General features: G+C 50.4%; 1 protein-coding gene across 4 annotated transcripts in view; it reads right to left on the bottom strand.

Moving 5' to 3' along the window:
* Positions 1 to 12,846, bottom strand: part of itpr2 (inositol 1,4,5-trisphosphate receptor, type 2) — an 82,119-nt gene that overhangs the window by 45,388 nt on the left and 23,885 nt on the right. For all 4 annotated transcript variants that reach the window (XM_084477044.1, XM_084477046.1, XM_084477047.1 and 1 more), the window contains exons 17-29: positions 12,579 to 12,698; positions 11,616 to 11,801; positions 10,230 to 10,481; positions 9,175 to 9,322; positions 8,933 to 9,080; positions 8,458 to 8,645; positions 6,960 to 7,083; positions 6,784 to 6,841; positions 5,843 to 6,008; positions 3,824 to 3,991; positions 1,554 to 1,634; positions 1,316 to 1,441; positions 553 to 675 (exon numbers count right to left, since the gene is read on the bottom strand). In XM_084477044.1, coding sequence (XP_084333170.1) covers positions 553 to 675; positions 1,316 to 1,441; positions 1,554 to 1,634; positions 3,824 to 3,991; positions 5,843 to 6,008; positions 6,784 to 6,841; positions 6,960 to 7,083; positions 8,458 to 8,645; positions 8,933 to 9,080; positions 9,175 to 9,322; positions 10,230 to 10,481; positions 11,616 to 11,801; positions 12,579 to 12,698 — 1,888 coding nt within the window. The remainder of the gene's footprint in view (positions 1 to 552; positions 676 to 1,315; positions 1,442 to 1,553; positions 1,635 to 3,823; positions 3,992 to 5,842; positions 6,009 to 6,783; positions 6,842 to 6,959; positions 7,084 to 8,457; positions 8,646 to 8,932; positions 9,081 to 9,174; positions 9,323 to 10,229; positions 10,482 to 11,615; positions 11,802 to 12,578; positions 12,699 to 12,846) is intronic.

Below are 12,846 nucleotides of genomic sequence, written 5' to 3'. Positions count from 1 at the left end.
AAGGGTCACGTGACAGGGTGAGGTTAAGGGTCAGGTGACTGGGTGAGGGTCAGGTGACTGGGTGAGGTTAAGGGTCAGGTGACTGGGTGAGGGTCAGGTGACTGGGTGAGGTTAAGGGTCAGGTGACTGGGTGAGGGTCAGGTGACTGGGTGAGGGTCAGGTGACTGGGTGAGGGTCAGGTGACTGGGTGAGGTTAAGGGTCAGGTGACTGGGTGAGGGCACTGGGGTACGTACCCCTGGTGTGAGGAACAGGTTGAGGTTAAGGGGGAGGGCACTGGGGTACGTACCCCTGGTGTGAGGAACAGGTTGAGGTTAAGGGGGAGGGCACTGGGGTACGTACCCCTGGTGTGAGGAACAGGTTGAGGTTAAGGGGGAGGGCACTGGGGTACGTACCCCTGGTGTGAGGAACAGGTTGAGGTTAAGGGGGAGGGCACTGGGGTACGTACCCCTGGTGTCAGGAACAGGTTGAGGTTAAGGGGGAGGGCACTGGGGTACGTACCCCTGGTGTCAGGAACAGGTTGAGGTTAAGGGTGAGGGCACTGGGGTACGTACCCCTGGTGTGAGGAACAGGTTGAGGTGTTTGTGCAGCAGGATCTGGTTCTGGGGGTTCCCTCGACAGAAGTTCTGCAGGAAGGTGTGGGCCAGGGTCATGATGTCATTCATCTTCTCGTCACTCTGGGCAGCGATGGAACCAAACCAAACAGAAAGGGGACATGGACAGAAGTAAAACACTTATCACAAAGTAAAAGACTTTTCACAAAGTTTAACCTTAAGCCCTTCTTACTAACAGAATATTCAATGGGTTTTTTCTCTTCACACAATGGCCATCCTCCAGTATCCAGTGTGTGTGATTTTGTGTCACTCAAGTCAAAGTTGAAGGTCCAGTGAGTAAAGTTTTGTAGGATCTGGCGGAGAGGTTACAGATCAACCACCTGAATCCCCCCTCTACCCCCCTTTCCAGTGGATAGGGTGCCCTGTACTGGCCTGTAATGTGACATCAGAGTAGTATGTGTCCAGTGTGGAGGTTCGTTGTGATAGCATACAAGTAATGGTCATTTTACATTGAATGTGATTGTCTGGCCAGCAGATGATTTTGACATCCCTGTCATCTGGAATGAAGGCCTCTAAATGAACCCATGAATGTCCGGTTGTAGAGATTTGAGGATGGACCAGGAGCACTCAGCAGGGTGCCATGGTGCTGGAGGTCCTGGTCTACAGGTCCTGGTCTACAGGGACTCACCATCTCGTAGGGGATCAGGTCCAGCACCACGGTGTGGAGGTCCTGGTCTACAGGTCCTGGTCTACAGGGACTCACCGTCTCGTAGGGGATCTGCAGCAGGTCCAGCACCACGGTGTGGGCCCCCATGTTCTTCAGCAGCCTCTGCTGCTGGATCCGGCTCTTCTTCCCGGGGTAACACAGCTTGCTGAGCCGCAGGAGGATCTGAACACACACGCACACACGCACACACGCACACAGGCAAACGTCTGTCAATCAAACACATCGATGAGCGAATGAACGGAGATGAATAGACGGATGGAGCGAAGTATCTCACCTCTTTGACGATGTTATAGTTGTTTGCTTTATTGCCATCGATGTGAGGCTTGATGTCTCCGTCCTGCACTGGGCTAATAACCTGACAAACAAACACTGACTGTAGTTCACACAACTACACACTCGTCACTGCATTGCAGTCAAATGTGCTTTCATTTATTCCAATAGTATGATAACGTTTTTAGTTTAATATTCTAGCATATACTGAAGCATACGTTATTTATGTTTAGTCCCTGAGACAAAGGGACCAGCTGAGACCACCTCCAGTAGTCCACTACAAAGAGACCACCTTCAGTAGTCCACTACAGAGGGACCAGCTGAGACCACCTCCAGTAGTCCACTACAAAGAGACCACCTTCAGTAGTCCACTACAGAGGGACCAGCTGAGACCACCTCCAGTAGTCCACTACAAAGAGACCACCTCCAGTAGTCCACTACAAAGAGACCACCTCCAGTAGTCCACTACAAAGAGACCACCTCCAGTAGTCCACTACAGAGAGACCACCTCCAGTAGTCCACTACAGAGGGACCAGCTGAGACCACCTCCAGTAGTCCACTACAGAGAGACCACCTCCAGTAGTCCACTACAAAGAGACCACCTCCAGTAGTCCACTACAAAGGGACCACCTCCAGTAGTCCACTACAAAGGGACCACCTCCAGTAGTCCACTACAAAGGGACCACCTTCAGTAGTCCACTACAAAGGGACCACCTCCAGTAGTCCACTACAGAGGGACCACCTCCAGTAGTCCACTACAAAGGGACCACCTTCAGTAGTCCACTACAAAGAGACCACCTCCAGTAGTCCACTACAAAGAGACCACCTCCAGTAGTCCACTACAGAGAGACCACCTCCAGTAGTCCACTACAGAGGGACCACCTCCAGTAGTCCACTACAGAGAGACCACCTCCAGTAGTCCACTACAGAGAGACCACCTCCAGTAGTCCACTACAAAGAGACCACCTCCAGTAGTCCACTACAAAGAGACCAGCTGAGACCACCTCCAGTAGTCCACTACAGAGAGACCACCTCCAGTAGTCCACTACAAAGGGACCAGCTGAGACCACCTCCAGTAGTCCACTACAAAGAGACCACCTCCAGTAGTCCACTACAAAGAGACCACCTCCAGTAGTCCACTACAAAGAGACCACCTCCAGTAGTCCACTACAAAGAGACCACCTCCAGTAGTCCACTACAAAGAGACCACCTCCAGTAGTCCACTACAAAGGGACCAGCTGAGACCACCTTCAGTATGGACTCAAGAGGCTCCACCCTCATTTCACCAGGTTTGAGATTTGCTCACAAACCCTGAAATACGACCTTGTTGAAGGACAGATATCTTTAAGATTTGTATTTTACTAAAGACTGGATATCAGACAATATTTCACACAATTAGATCACTGATATTGATATTCAATGTGTTTTTTCATGAAATCACAGACATCGTGAGTGACTCAGGGAAGCATTAGTGAAATATTGTCTGATGTGCACACTTTAACAAGACCAATCTGAATAATCAGCTCTCTTTTGAGCTATTGAGATTAGGCTAGCCGATTCATTTAAATTAATCCTTGCGGGAGAACAACAGCAAAACCAAATCTATGAAATATAATTGGGAATGTTCCGTCGCTCTGACACAAACCCAGTACATGAAACGTATCTTAAACTGACAATAAGCTGTAGAGTAGCATCTGTGGCAGGGAGTGGTCCTAAAGATGGTGGGCCTCATAATCCTAGAGACCGTATGAGGGACGATGAATCCTAGTGATTTGATACCCTTCTTTTAAACATCGTATATTCATTTGGCTCTCATCAATCTTCCAACCGCATCCTAATATCTGGAGCTCCGGTCACAGACCTCCAGGCTCTGATAGACCTCCAGGCTCTGATAGACCTCCAGGCTCTGGTAGACCTCCAGGCTCTGGTCTATAGACCTCCAGGCTCTGATAGACCTCCAGGCTCTGGTAGACCTCCAGGCTCTGGTCTATAGACCTCCAGGCTCTGATAGACCTCCAACCTCCAGCCTCTGGTCTATAGACCTCCAGGCTCTGGTCTATAGACCTCCAGGCTCTGATAGACCTCCAGGCTCTGATAGACCTCCAGGCTCTGGTAGACCTCCAGGCTCTGGTAGACCTCCAGGCTCTGGTAGACCTCCAGGCTCTGGTAGACCTCCAACCTCCAGCCTCTGGTCTATAGACCACCAGGCTCTGGTCAATCCAACCATACAGCGTCTTTATGGAGACCATGAGAGCGTATCCATAAAGATGTCACCTCGTTGATCAGCTCCTTGGCCTGGCGGCTGGCCAGGTCGTCCCCGCTGTAGCCCCCGCTCTTCTCCACCCACAGCTCAGACTTCTCCACCGTCAGCCTCAGCTGGTCCAGGTCAGCCTTGATCTGCTTGTAGTTCTCCACGTCCTGCTCAGACACCAGCAGCTGGACCTGAGGACGGACACACACACACACACACACACACACCAGAGATGAGATGGAAATTCACTTTTGTGTCCACCGGCCACTGTGGCAGGTGGATTTAAAAATCTACCAGCCACTCAACTTTTTTACCAGACACTTTTTATATGCAATATATTTTTTGCATATATGCGTTAATATTAAACAATATAATAGTAAGAATCGCTAAGAAAAGTGTTTTTCATACACATTCTTTTTTCCATCAGAAGTGATTTCTACTGTAAGTAGGTGCTACCAAGGAACTGAGTTGCAAATGTTAACACTCTGACTGCATGATAAACAATACACAGGTATCTGCCATGTTAAGTCATGTTTATTTCAAAACATTTCAACATTTTTTTAGAATTGAACACAGACCCCCTAAAAATATGTTGATTGATGGAGAGGGTGGAAATGTTGTAAAGCAATAGGCACACGGTGAGTGAACTGCTCGATAGTAGGCTAAATTGCCAGCGAACCAAGCTACCGTCTCTAGCCTTCTCTCTGAAGGACGCTACCATGTGTCGCATAGCAACCACCGCACACTTTGCAGGCAGCCAGGAGGGACTACTTTTTTGCATTTGTTAAAAAAAGCTTTTCCAACTTTCTCGTTTTTTCACAATTGAGGGTGTCTATGACTATCATTTCGCCATACTTACGTAAGCGTTTTATAAAAGCAATAGATCACTTCAGTCAGTGAAATTGTCCCCTTAACTGTGGTATAATGAGAACATTCCACAGCCTGTCATGATCTAGTGCTTAAATATATAATATCACAGCCAAAAGCTGTGTGCGCCTCCAGATGATATAATGAATTCAAGACTGCGTTGGGTTCTCGGATGTCTCTGGTACTTCCACAACAAGTAAAGACTCGTAGTGGGGGTTATCCCACCCATGGTGGAGAAGGAATTGGGGGGAAAGGAACTTTGGCTTTGACTCTCTGAAGCCCAGATTGAACCGCAACTTCAAATTGATGTGGAAGGACCAGAGACGACGGAGAACCCAACGCAGTCTTTAAGATAGACTCCAGGCGACCCACCAGAGCTCCCGGAGTGTTCTAGAATATCTTATAGAACACGGCCAAAAGCTAATATCCGGAGGATATTATGAATAAACGACAGCGTCTCTGGCACTACATTGCTTCTTTAGCGCTCTTTAAGTTAAAAGAAGAAAAGAAAAAGAAAGCGCTCATCTAGCCTACCAGTCACACGGTAACGTCAAAATCCATATCGTAGCGCAAATTCACACCGGTGTACTCTCTATACCATTATATATACTGTATATACTGTACAGTACACCCCTAGATATACAAATACCACCGGACCTATGCCCGCCACAGTTGCGGGCATAGTGACACAATTTACCCGCCAGCATACAAATCTACCCGCATATGGCGTGTGGGAGGGTTTAAATTTCCATCCCTGAAGCACACACACACACACACACACACACACACACACACACTTTAGACAGGGCAACTGTCTTGCAAAGTCAAATTGTAATAACTGACATCTACTGTTCTACATTATAATCAAAGAAATAATGAAGAGCGAGATCAGCTTGCACCCATGTTACTAATCGAGTGAAATAATAAAATAATATCCTAAATCAAAATTAAACATTTAAAATCAATACTAAAGCTACCATTAGAGCCACAAGCCTATAACGTCAGACCAGCAGCCTGCAGGGCCCTGGTCAGCTGAGGGTTTGAGCCGAGCAGCCTCAGACCAGTTTGAAGGCCTCAGACCAGTTTGAAGGCCTCAGACCAGTTTGGAGGCCTCAGACCAGTTTGGAGGCCTCAGACCAGTTTGGAGGCATCAGACCAGTTTGGAGGCATCAGACCTGTTTGAAGGCCTGCAGCACCTCAGCCCGCTGGCTGAAGTGTTTGAAGATGAGCTGCAGCGAGCCAGACACCAGCGGGGGGTAGTCCTGCATGATGAGGTGGATCAGGACCCGCAGGAAGGTGCGGCCCCCCTCGTCATCCAGCTCCACCGCGCTGCGCTCAGAGCTGCTCACACACACACACACACACACACACACACACACACACACACACACACACACACACACACACACACACACACACACACACACACACACACACACACACACACACACACACACACACACTTTGAAGAACGGCATCAAACCTCATTATCCAAAAAGCAATATTGATAGTTAATTGATCACCCTCCTGGTTCACTAGTATAGCTATTAAATCGATTTTTAGATGATTTGATATTTTTAGATATTACAGATTAGTTAATGTGAGCGTATGTTAGGTCCTGGATGCTAGGGAGGAGGAGCCACGGTACAGTGTCACCGTCACACTCATCACTACCCACACTTAAACATCTGGTACCAGCCCGTATACAGTACCACACTTAAACATCTGGTACCAGCCGTATACAGTACCACACTTAAACATCTGGTACCAGCCGTATACAGTACCACACTTAAACATCTGGTACCAGCCCGTATACAGTACCTCAACCCCTCCTCCTCTCCTACCTCCACCCCTCCTCCACCCCTCCTCCTCTCCTCCACCCCTCCTCCTCCTCTCCTCCTCCACCCCTCCTCTACATCCTCTCCCCCTCCTCTCCTCCCCTCCTCCTCCTCCTCCTCCCCTCCTCCTCCTCTCCTCCTCCACCCCTCCTCCTCCTCTCCTCCACCCCTCTCCTCCTCCACCCCTCCTCTACATCCACCCCTCCTCCTCTCCTCCACCCCTCCTCCTCCTCCTCTCCTCCTCTCCTCCTCCTCTCCTCCTCTCCTCCACTACGTACCTCCCAGCGAACATGGCCTCTGCTTTAGAGGCGATCTCGTCGATGTCGGGCTCAGACGCTGGAGAGAGGAACAGAGACATGTTGTTGTTTACAGTCCAGTCCACCTCCCAGTAACCACTAGGGCCTCCTGTAGTGAACAGGAAGGAGGACCAGAGGAGCCACATGGCAGACCGTACCGGAGAGGATGGGGATCTCATTCATGGAGACGGAGCTCTCAGACCCACTCTCCTTGTCAAACTCCTTCTTGTAGATGGACAGCAGGTAGGTGATCCTGTAGTCCAGCCGCACACTCAGGATGAACTGCCACGTGCAAACAGATAAACAAACCCTATTTACCCGGGACCCACCAGCGTGTTTGAGTAGAGCGGTTAACCAGGAACCTCAGCAGTATCTGCAGTATGTGCTACAATGCAGAATCACTGAAGAACAAAGCTGCAATTCAAATACTAACCAATTAACATTTGAATCATGGCGTTCAAAAGAAAATAAGTAAGGGATAATGCCCGACGAGGTGTCCATAATCAGGAGCTAATGGACGACGTGGAGGCCTTAGAACCGGCTGCCTCCGCAAAGTCCATCACCATGAAGGGCATTATCCGGCTTATACCATGGTCACTTGCCAAAGAAAATAAATTAAGATCATTCAATTATATTTTCATGCGTTTTACAATCAAAATATAAAGTTTTTCACAAGCTATAATGTCGTTCCCTTGGTAACGCCTGAGGGTTTGATTAATACCTGGAACAACCATTACCCTCCCCTAAGGTTCTTATGCAACAGAAACGTTGTTCACTCCTCCAGTAAATAGGACGGACCTTAGATACGCCTTGGGTAGATAGACGGGAGATATTCTAGTCTGCTCAGCTATGAGCCAGAGAGCTAACGTTATGCTAGCAAGATTCAAAGTCAATAACACTGCGTACGGTTGACAAACCGTACGCAAATATAATTTGACAGTATGTTTAACATACTGTCAAATTACATTGGCCCCAAATCAATATCAAGATTTTCTCTAACAAATGATGGGCCGTGTGTAACGTTACTGTCGGCCACGCCCTGAAGCAGAGAGTTGAACAGCAGACGGGATGTGAGATGATGTGATCGTATCAGTATCACTACGTTTAGAGGGGAAGTGCACTTCTTACAGCTTGTGTGTTACAGTCGCCATCCTGTGATGTTCAGAAGATAAGTAACTGAAGGACTGAAGAACTACTCTCACACACTTCTCTTTTCAATTTCTCTTTCTTCAGCTGAATCCCAGTCATCAAAGTTGTCATATTCTCCAAATATGTTAAAAGAAATGTTGAAGTCACTCATTGTTGTTAGTTTGTTGCTGTGTTTTAATAAATTGTAAACAGAGGCTTTGACTGCGTTCCCGTTGCTATGGTTACTCATTTTACAGACAGGCTGATACGCCAGCTAGCGCATTAATTTAGAATGGTGAACAGACAATTTGACTGGAATTACTTAGTAGGTGTCCATATATCAGGGATTAATGGACACCCTGCAGCCAATCAGAATCGAGTATTCCCCCAGACCATGGTATAAGACGAAAATATTGTAGCGGTAGTAAAGAAAAGAATGCATCTCCTCCTCGTGGGGGTGGGGGGCAGCAGGCTGCACAACATCACAACAACAACATCACAACAACAAGGAGCGCGGTGAGCCCTGACCTGCAGGATCTCGATGATCCTCAGCTTGGTGTCCATCACCATCACGTCCTCGTTGTCGGGGCACAGGTGGCCCTTCCCCAGCCGCAGCGAGGGGGGGCTGTGGGGCAGGCTGTGGGGCAGACCCCGACTCATCACCATCTGGGTCATCATCTCCCCCACGCCGTGGATGGTGCGCAGGACGTTGTTGCCTGAGGGAGCGACACCAAGAGACGTTTGTGGGACGGGGGGAAGCCTCCATTCCATCTGCGTCTCCAAAGGTGAACGCTGCTATGGAGAGTTGTGATCCATCCATCGGATATTTATTTTATTTTATTATTTTATATATTTTCTGAGGGTTAAACATTGCTGAAGCACTGAAGCAAACACAAAGGATTAGTATTTGTGTTTGATAAAGGGCACAAAGCCTCATGGAGTCTGGTAACAGGCCGACACTGTGAGGAAGGCTCAAAGGCACTGTTAGGAGAGGAGGACCCACCCGCCTCGGGGCTCTTGTTCAGCTTGTTGACGTAGGCCAGGGGGTACTGCACGATGTCCAGGATGGCCAGCAGGGTGCGCGTGAGCCTCAGCAGCTCGCTGAAGCTGTAGAAGCCAAAGTACACCAGGTTCCGGGCCAGGTTCACCACCTGGGAGACGGGGAGGGAAACACGCTGGAGGCTGCACTTCAACGTGTGAAGACCAAAGAGTGAACGGAAGGCGGGGGGGACGCCGCGGGCCCACCTCCAGGGTCAGCTCGTTCTTCTCGCTGTCTCCGAAGGGGAAGGGCTGGCTGACCACGTCCCGGAGGTACTCCTCCACGAACTCCATGGTGGGGGAGAACTTCCTCTTCATCTCCTCCCGCGGCGAGTCGGTGGCGTCATACTCATACCTGACACACACACACACACACACACACACACACACACACACACACACACACACACACACACACACACACACACACACACACACACACACACACACACACACACACACACACACACACACACACACACTTGAGTCCCACAGATCCATCACAATCTCTCAGCTTGCGGTCGCACCGCTGGATGGGAGCTACTGAGAGGCAGGATCCACCCGGATCACAGAGGCATGGAAAACCCCTTCTGGGGTTCACTGCTACACCAGGGGACTAGGAGCTGCTAGGGACCAGTGGGGGTACCAGGGACCAGTGGGGGGGTACCAGGGGTCTAGGAGCTGCTAGGGACCAGTGGGGGTACCAGGGACCAGTGGGGGGGTACCAGTGGTCTAGGAGCTGCTAGGGACCAGTGGGGGTACCAGTGGTCTAGGAGCTGCTAGGGACCAGTGGGGGGTTCCAGGGGTCTAGGAGCTGCTAGGGACCAGTGGGGGGTTCCAGGGGTCTAGGAGCTGCTAGGGACCAGTGGGGGTACCAGGGACCAGTGGGGGGTACCAGGGACCAGTGGGGGTACCAGGGACCAGTGGGGGGGTACCAGGGACCAGTGGGGGGTACCAGGGACCAGTGGGGGTACCAGGGACCAGTGGGGGGGTACCAGGGACCAGTGGGGGTACCAGGGACCAGTGGGGGGTACCAGGGACCAGTGGGGGGTACCAGGGACCAGTGGGGGGTACCAGGGACCAGTGGGGGGTACCAGGGACCAGTGGGGGGTACCAGTGGTCCAGTGGGGGGTACCAGGGACCAGTGGGGGGTACCAGGGACCAGTGGGGGGTACCAGGGACCAGTGGGGGGTACCAGGGACCAGTGGGGGGTACCAGGGACCAGTGGGGGTACCAGGGGTCCAGGAGCTGCTCCGACTCACTCGTGGATGGTGATCTTGGAGGGGATCTCTGTCCAGAGGCGGGCGTAGCGGACGGGCACCACGGCCTCCTGGGGGTCCCGGTCCACGTGCATGTGCAGCATGAGGCGGCAGAAGGAGGCGCGCAGGTTGTAGGGCAGGCAGTCGTCAAACATGCAGCGCAGGATGAGCTCCACGGGCAGCTGGCTGGACACCTGGTTGATGGCCAGGTACTGCCGGTCCAGACACATCTTAGCAAACAGGTTGAGCTGGTACCTGTGGAGGGCGCAGTAGGGTCAGGTCAGATGAGCTGGTACCTGTGGAGGGCGCAGTAGGGTCAGGTCAGATGGTTTCCCTGAATGTCCTCGTAGCCCCACATTGGAGGACATTCCCGACCTAATCCATCCAAAGGACAAGTCCCCTCAACCCACCGGGGAAGAAGCAGCGGTGAACATTGGGCCCAATCTACTGACCACTAGTGGTGGCAGTGGGGTAGTGCAGCTGTGCACCTTTTACAACAACTGACGTGTGTCTATTGGAAGTGTGCAGGGGTTGTGTTGGCGAACTATACCAGCAATATATCAACTCCTATTTCTATATAATGTAATAACCTATAATCTATATTGAAAAAGAAAGACGTTAAAATGAATGATCTGGATTAAATGAGGACATACCGGCCGTAGCCAGCATCGCCAAAGAAACAACGTCTATATATTTTAAACTTTATTCTCCTCGTTGGAGCTCCAACGTCAGAACCAGAGCAGTCAGGGCCAGTGTTACAGCGAGCTGTGAGGCAGGAAGGGGTCATGTGGGGTGAAGGCAGGTTGTTTACAGCATGGAGGGAGGCAGGGAGCAGAGACGGTGTGTAGGAGACGGTGTCGTGGTGATGCTGCAGAACAGGTTCTTAGCTGCAGTGGAACGCTGACAGTACTGACTGAACTCCTCTCAGTGTGTGGAAGGGAATGATCAACAGGGCTGAAATCATACCAGCACAGCCTCTACTCTCCTCCTAACCTGCCCTGGTTCTAACTATATTCATTTATACACAGGGCTAGTCCTTTATAACAAACCCAATTGTATTCATTTGTTCAGATTTCTTAACATTAGTAAACTATTTGTGTTAAAGGTATAATATAAATATGTATGTATGTATGTATGTATGTATGTATGTATGTATGTATGTATGTATGTATGTATGTGTGTATGTGTGTATGTGTGTATGTGTGTATGTATGTATGTATGTATGTATGTATCTATCTATCTATGCAGATTTTTTGACAAGGTTTGCTGACAGGTGAATAAGTGAGTAAATAAAGCTCCTGGTTCATCGTGAGCAGCCTGTGTGTCCAGCCCGTGTGTCCAGCCCGTGTGTCCAGCCTGTGTGTCCAGCCCGTGTGTCCAGCCTCTCACCGGTAGTAGGTGATTATGTCGGTGTCCATCTTGTTGTGGCCCTTGGAGTCCTGGGCCAGGTGGCGGATGGACTTGCCGTGAGGCTCCTTGTTGCCATCGATCCAGTAGAGCCACACCTCCTCGTCCTCCACCTCCTCCACGGGGAGCAGAGACGACTCCAGGCTGGTCTCCATGTTGGGGATCAGTCTGCACCAGGGGAGGAGAGGAGAGAGGAGAGGAGAGGAGAGGAGATGAGGGGGAGAGGAGAGGAGAGGAGAGGAGAGGAGATGAGGGGGAGAGGAGAGGAGAGGAGAGGAGAGGAGAGGAGAGGAGAGGAGAGGAGAGGAGAGGAGAGGAGGAGATGAGATGAGGGGGAGAGGAGAGGAGAGGAGAGGAGAGGAGAGGAGGGGAGAGGAGAGGAGGAGAGGAGTAGTAGAGAGGGAGGAGAAGAGAGGAAGTAGAGGAGAGGAGAGGAGGAGAGGAGAAGAGGGGAGAGGAGGAGGAGATGAGGAGTAGTAGAGAGGGAGGAGGGAGGAGGGGAGGAGAAGAGAGGAAGGAGAGGAGAGGAGGAGAGGAGGAGGGGAGCAGGAGGAGGAGAGGAGAGGAAGGAGAGGAGAGGAGGAGAGGAGAGGAAGGAGAGGAGAGGAGGAGAGGAGAGAAGAGGAGACCAAGAGGAAGAACAAGTAGAAGAAAAACAGGACGAAAACACAGAACACGATGAAGATGAAGAGGGAGAAGAAGGAGAGGAAGAGAAGGAGAAGGAAATGAACAAAAGAAGAAGAGAGTGCAGAGAGCGGAGGAGTGTGAAAGAAGGCTGACATTTTAATCCAGGTCCACCTAAAACTTTTTCTGTGCATTAAATAATTGAGACATTCTCAGCATTTCATCTCTGGTGCAAAGAGTGCAAAGAATTGCAACTCTTTATTAGGAATTGATAGCAGCCGTCTTTGTAAAATCCCAGTAGAGAAGTGAGTCTGGACTGACTTGGTCTGGATGAGGATGTCTGCGTTGTTGGGGTTCAGCATGAATTTACAGATGAGCTCCTGGGTGACGGGGATGGCAGTGTTATTGGACACGCACAGGTCAGAGAGGTAGTCCAGGAACCTGGGGAAACAGAATATAAACCAGAAGGTTCTCTGATGAAACAAATACACTGTTTTGGATTGTTTTAAACAAGAGCTCAGAAAGAGACGTCTGGTCTGAAGCTAGACCACGCGCATTTGACCATGCCTTTAATACTACGCACTGGCCT

Source organism: Micromesistius poutassou, assembly GCF_964030765.1.
Source record: "Micromesistius poutassou genome assembly, chromosome: 13".
NCBI classification, from domain to species: Eukaryota; Metazoa; Chordata; class Actinopteri; order Gadiformes; family Gadidae; genus Micromesistius; species Micromesistius poutassou.
Note: the sequence above shows the minus strand (reverse complement) of the source record. Positions and strands in the feature narration are given on the sequence as shown.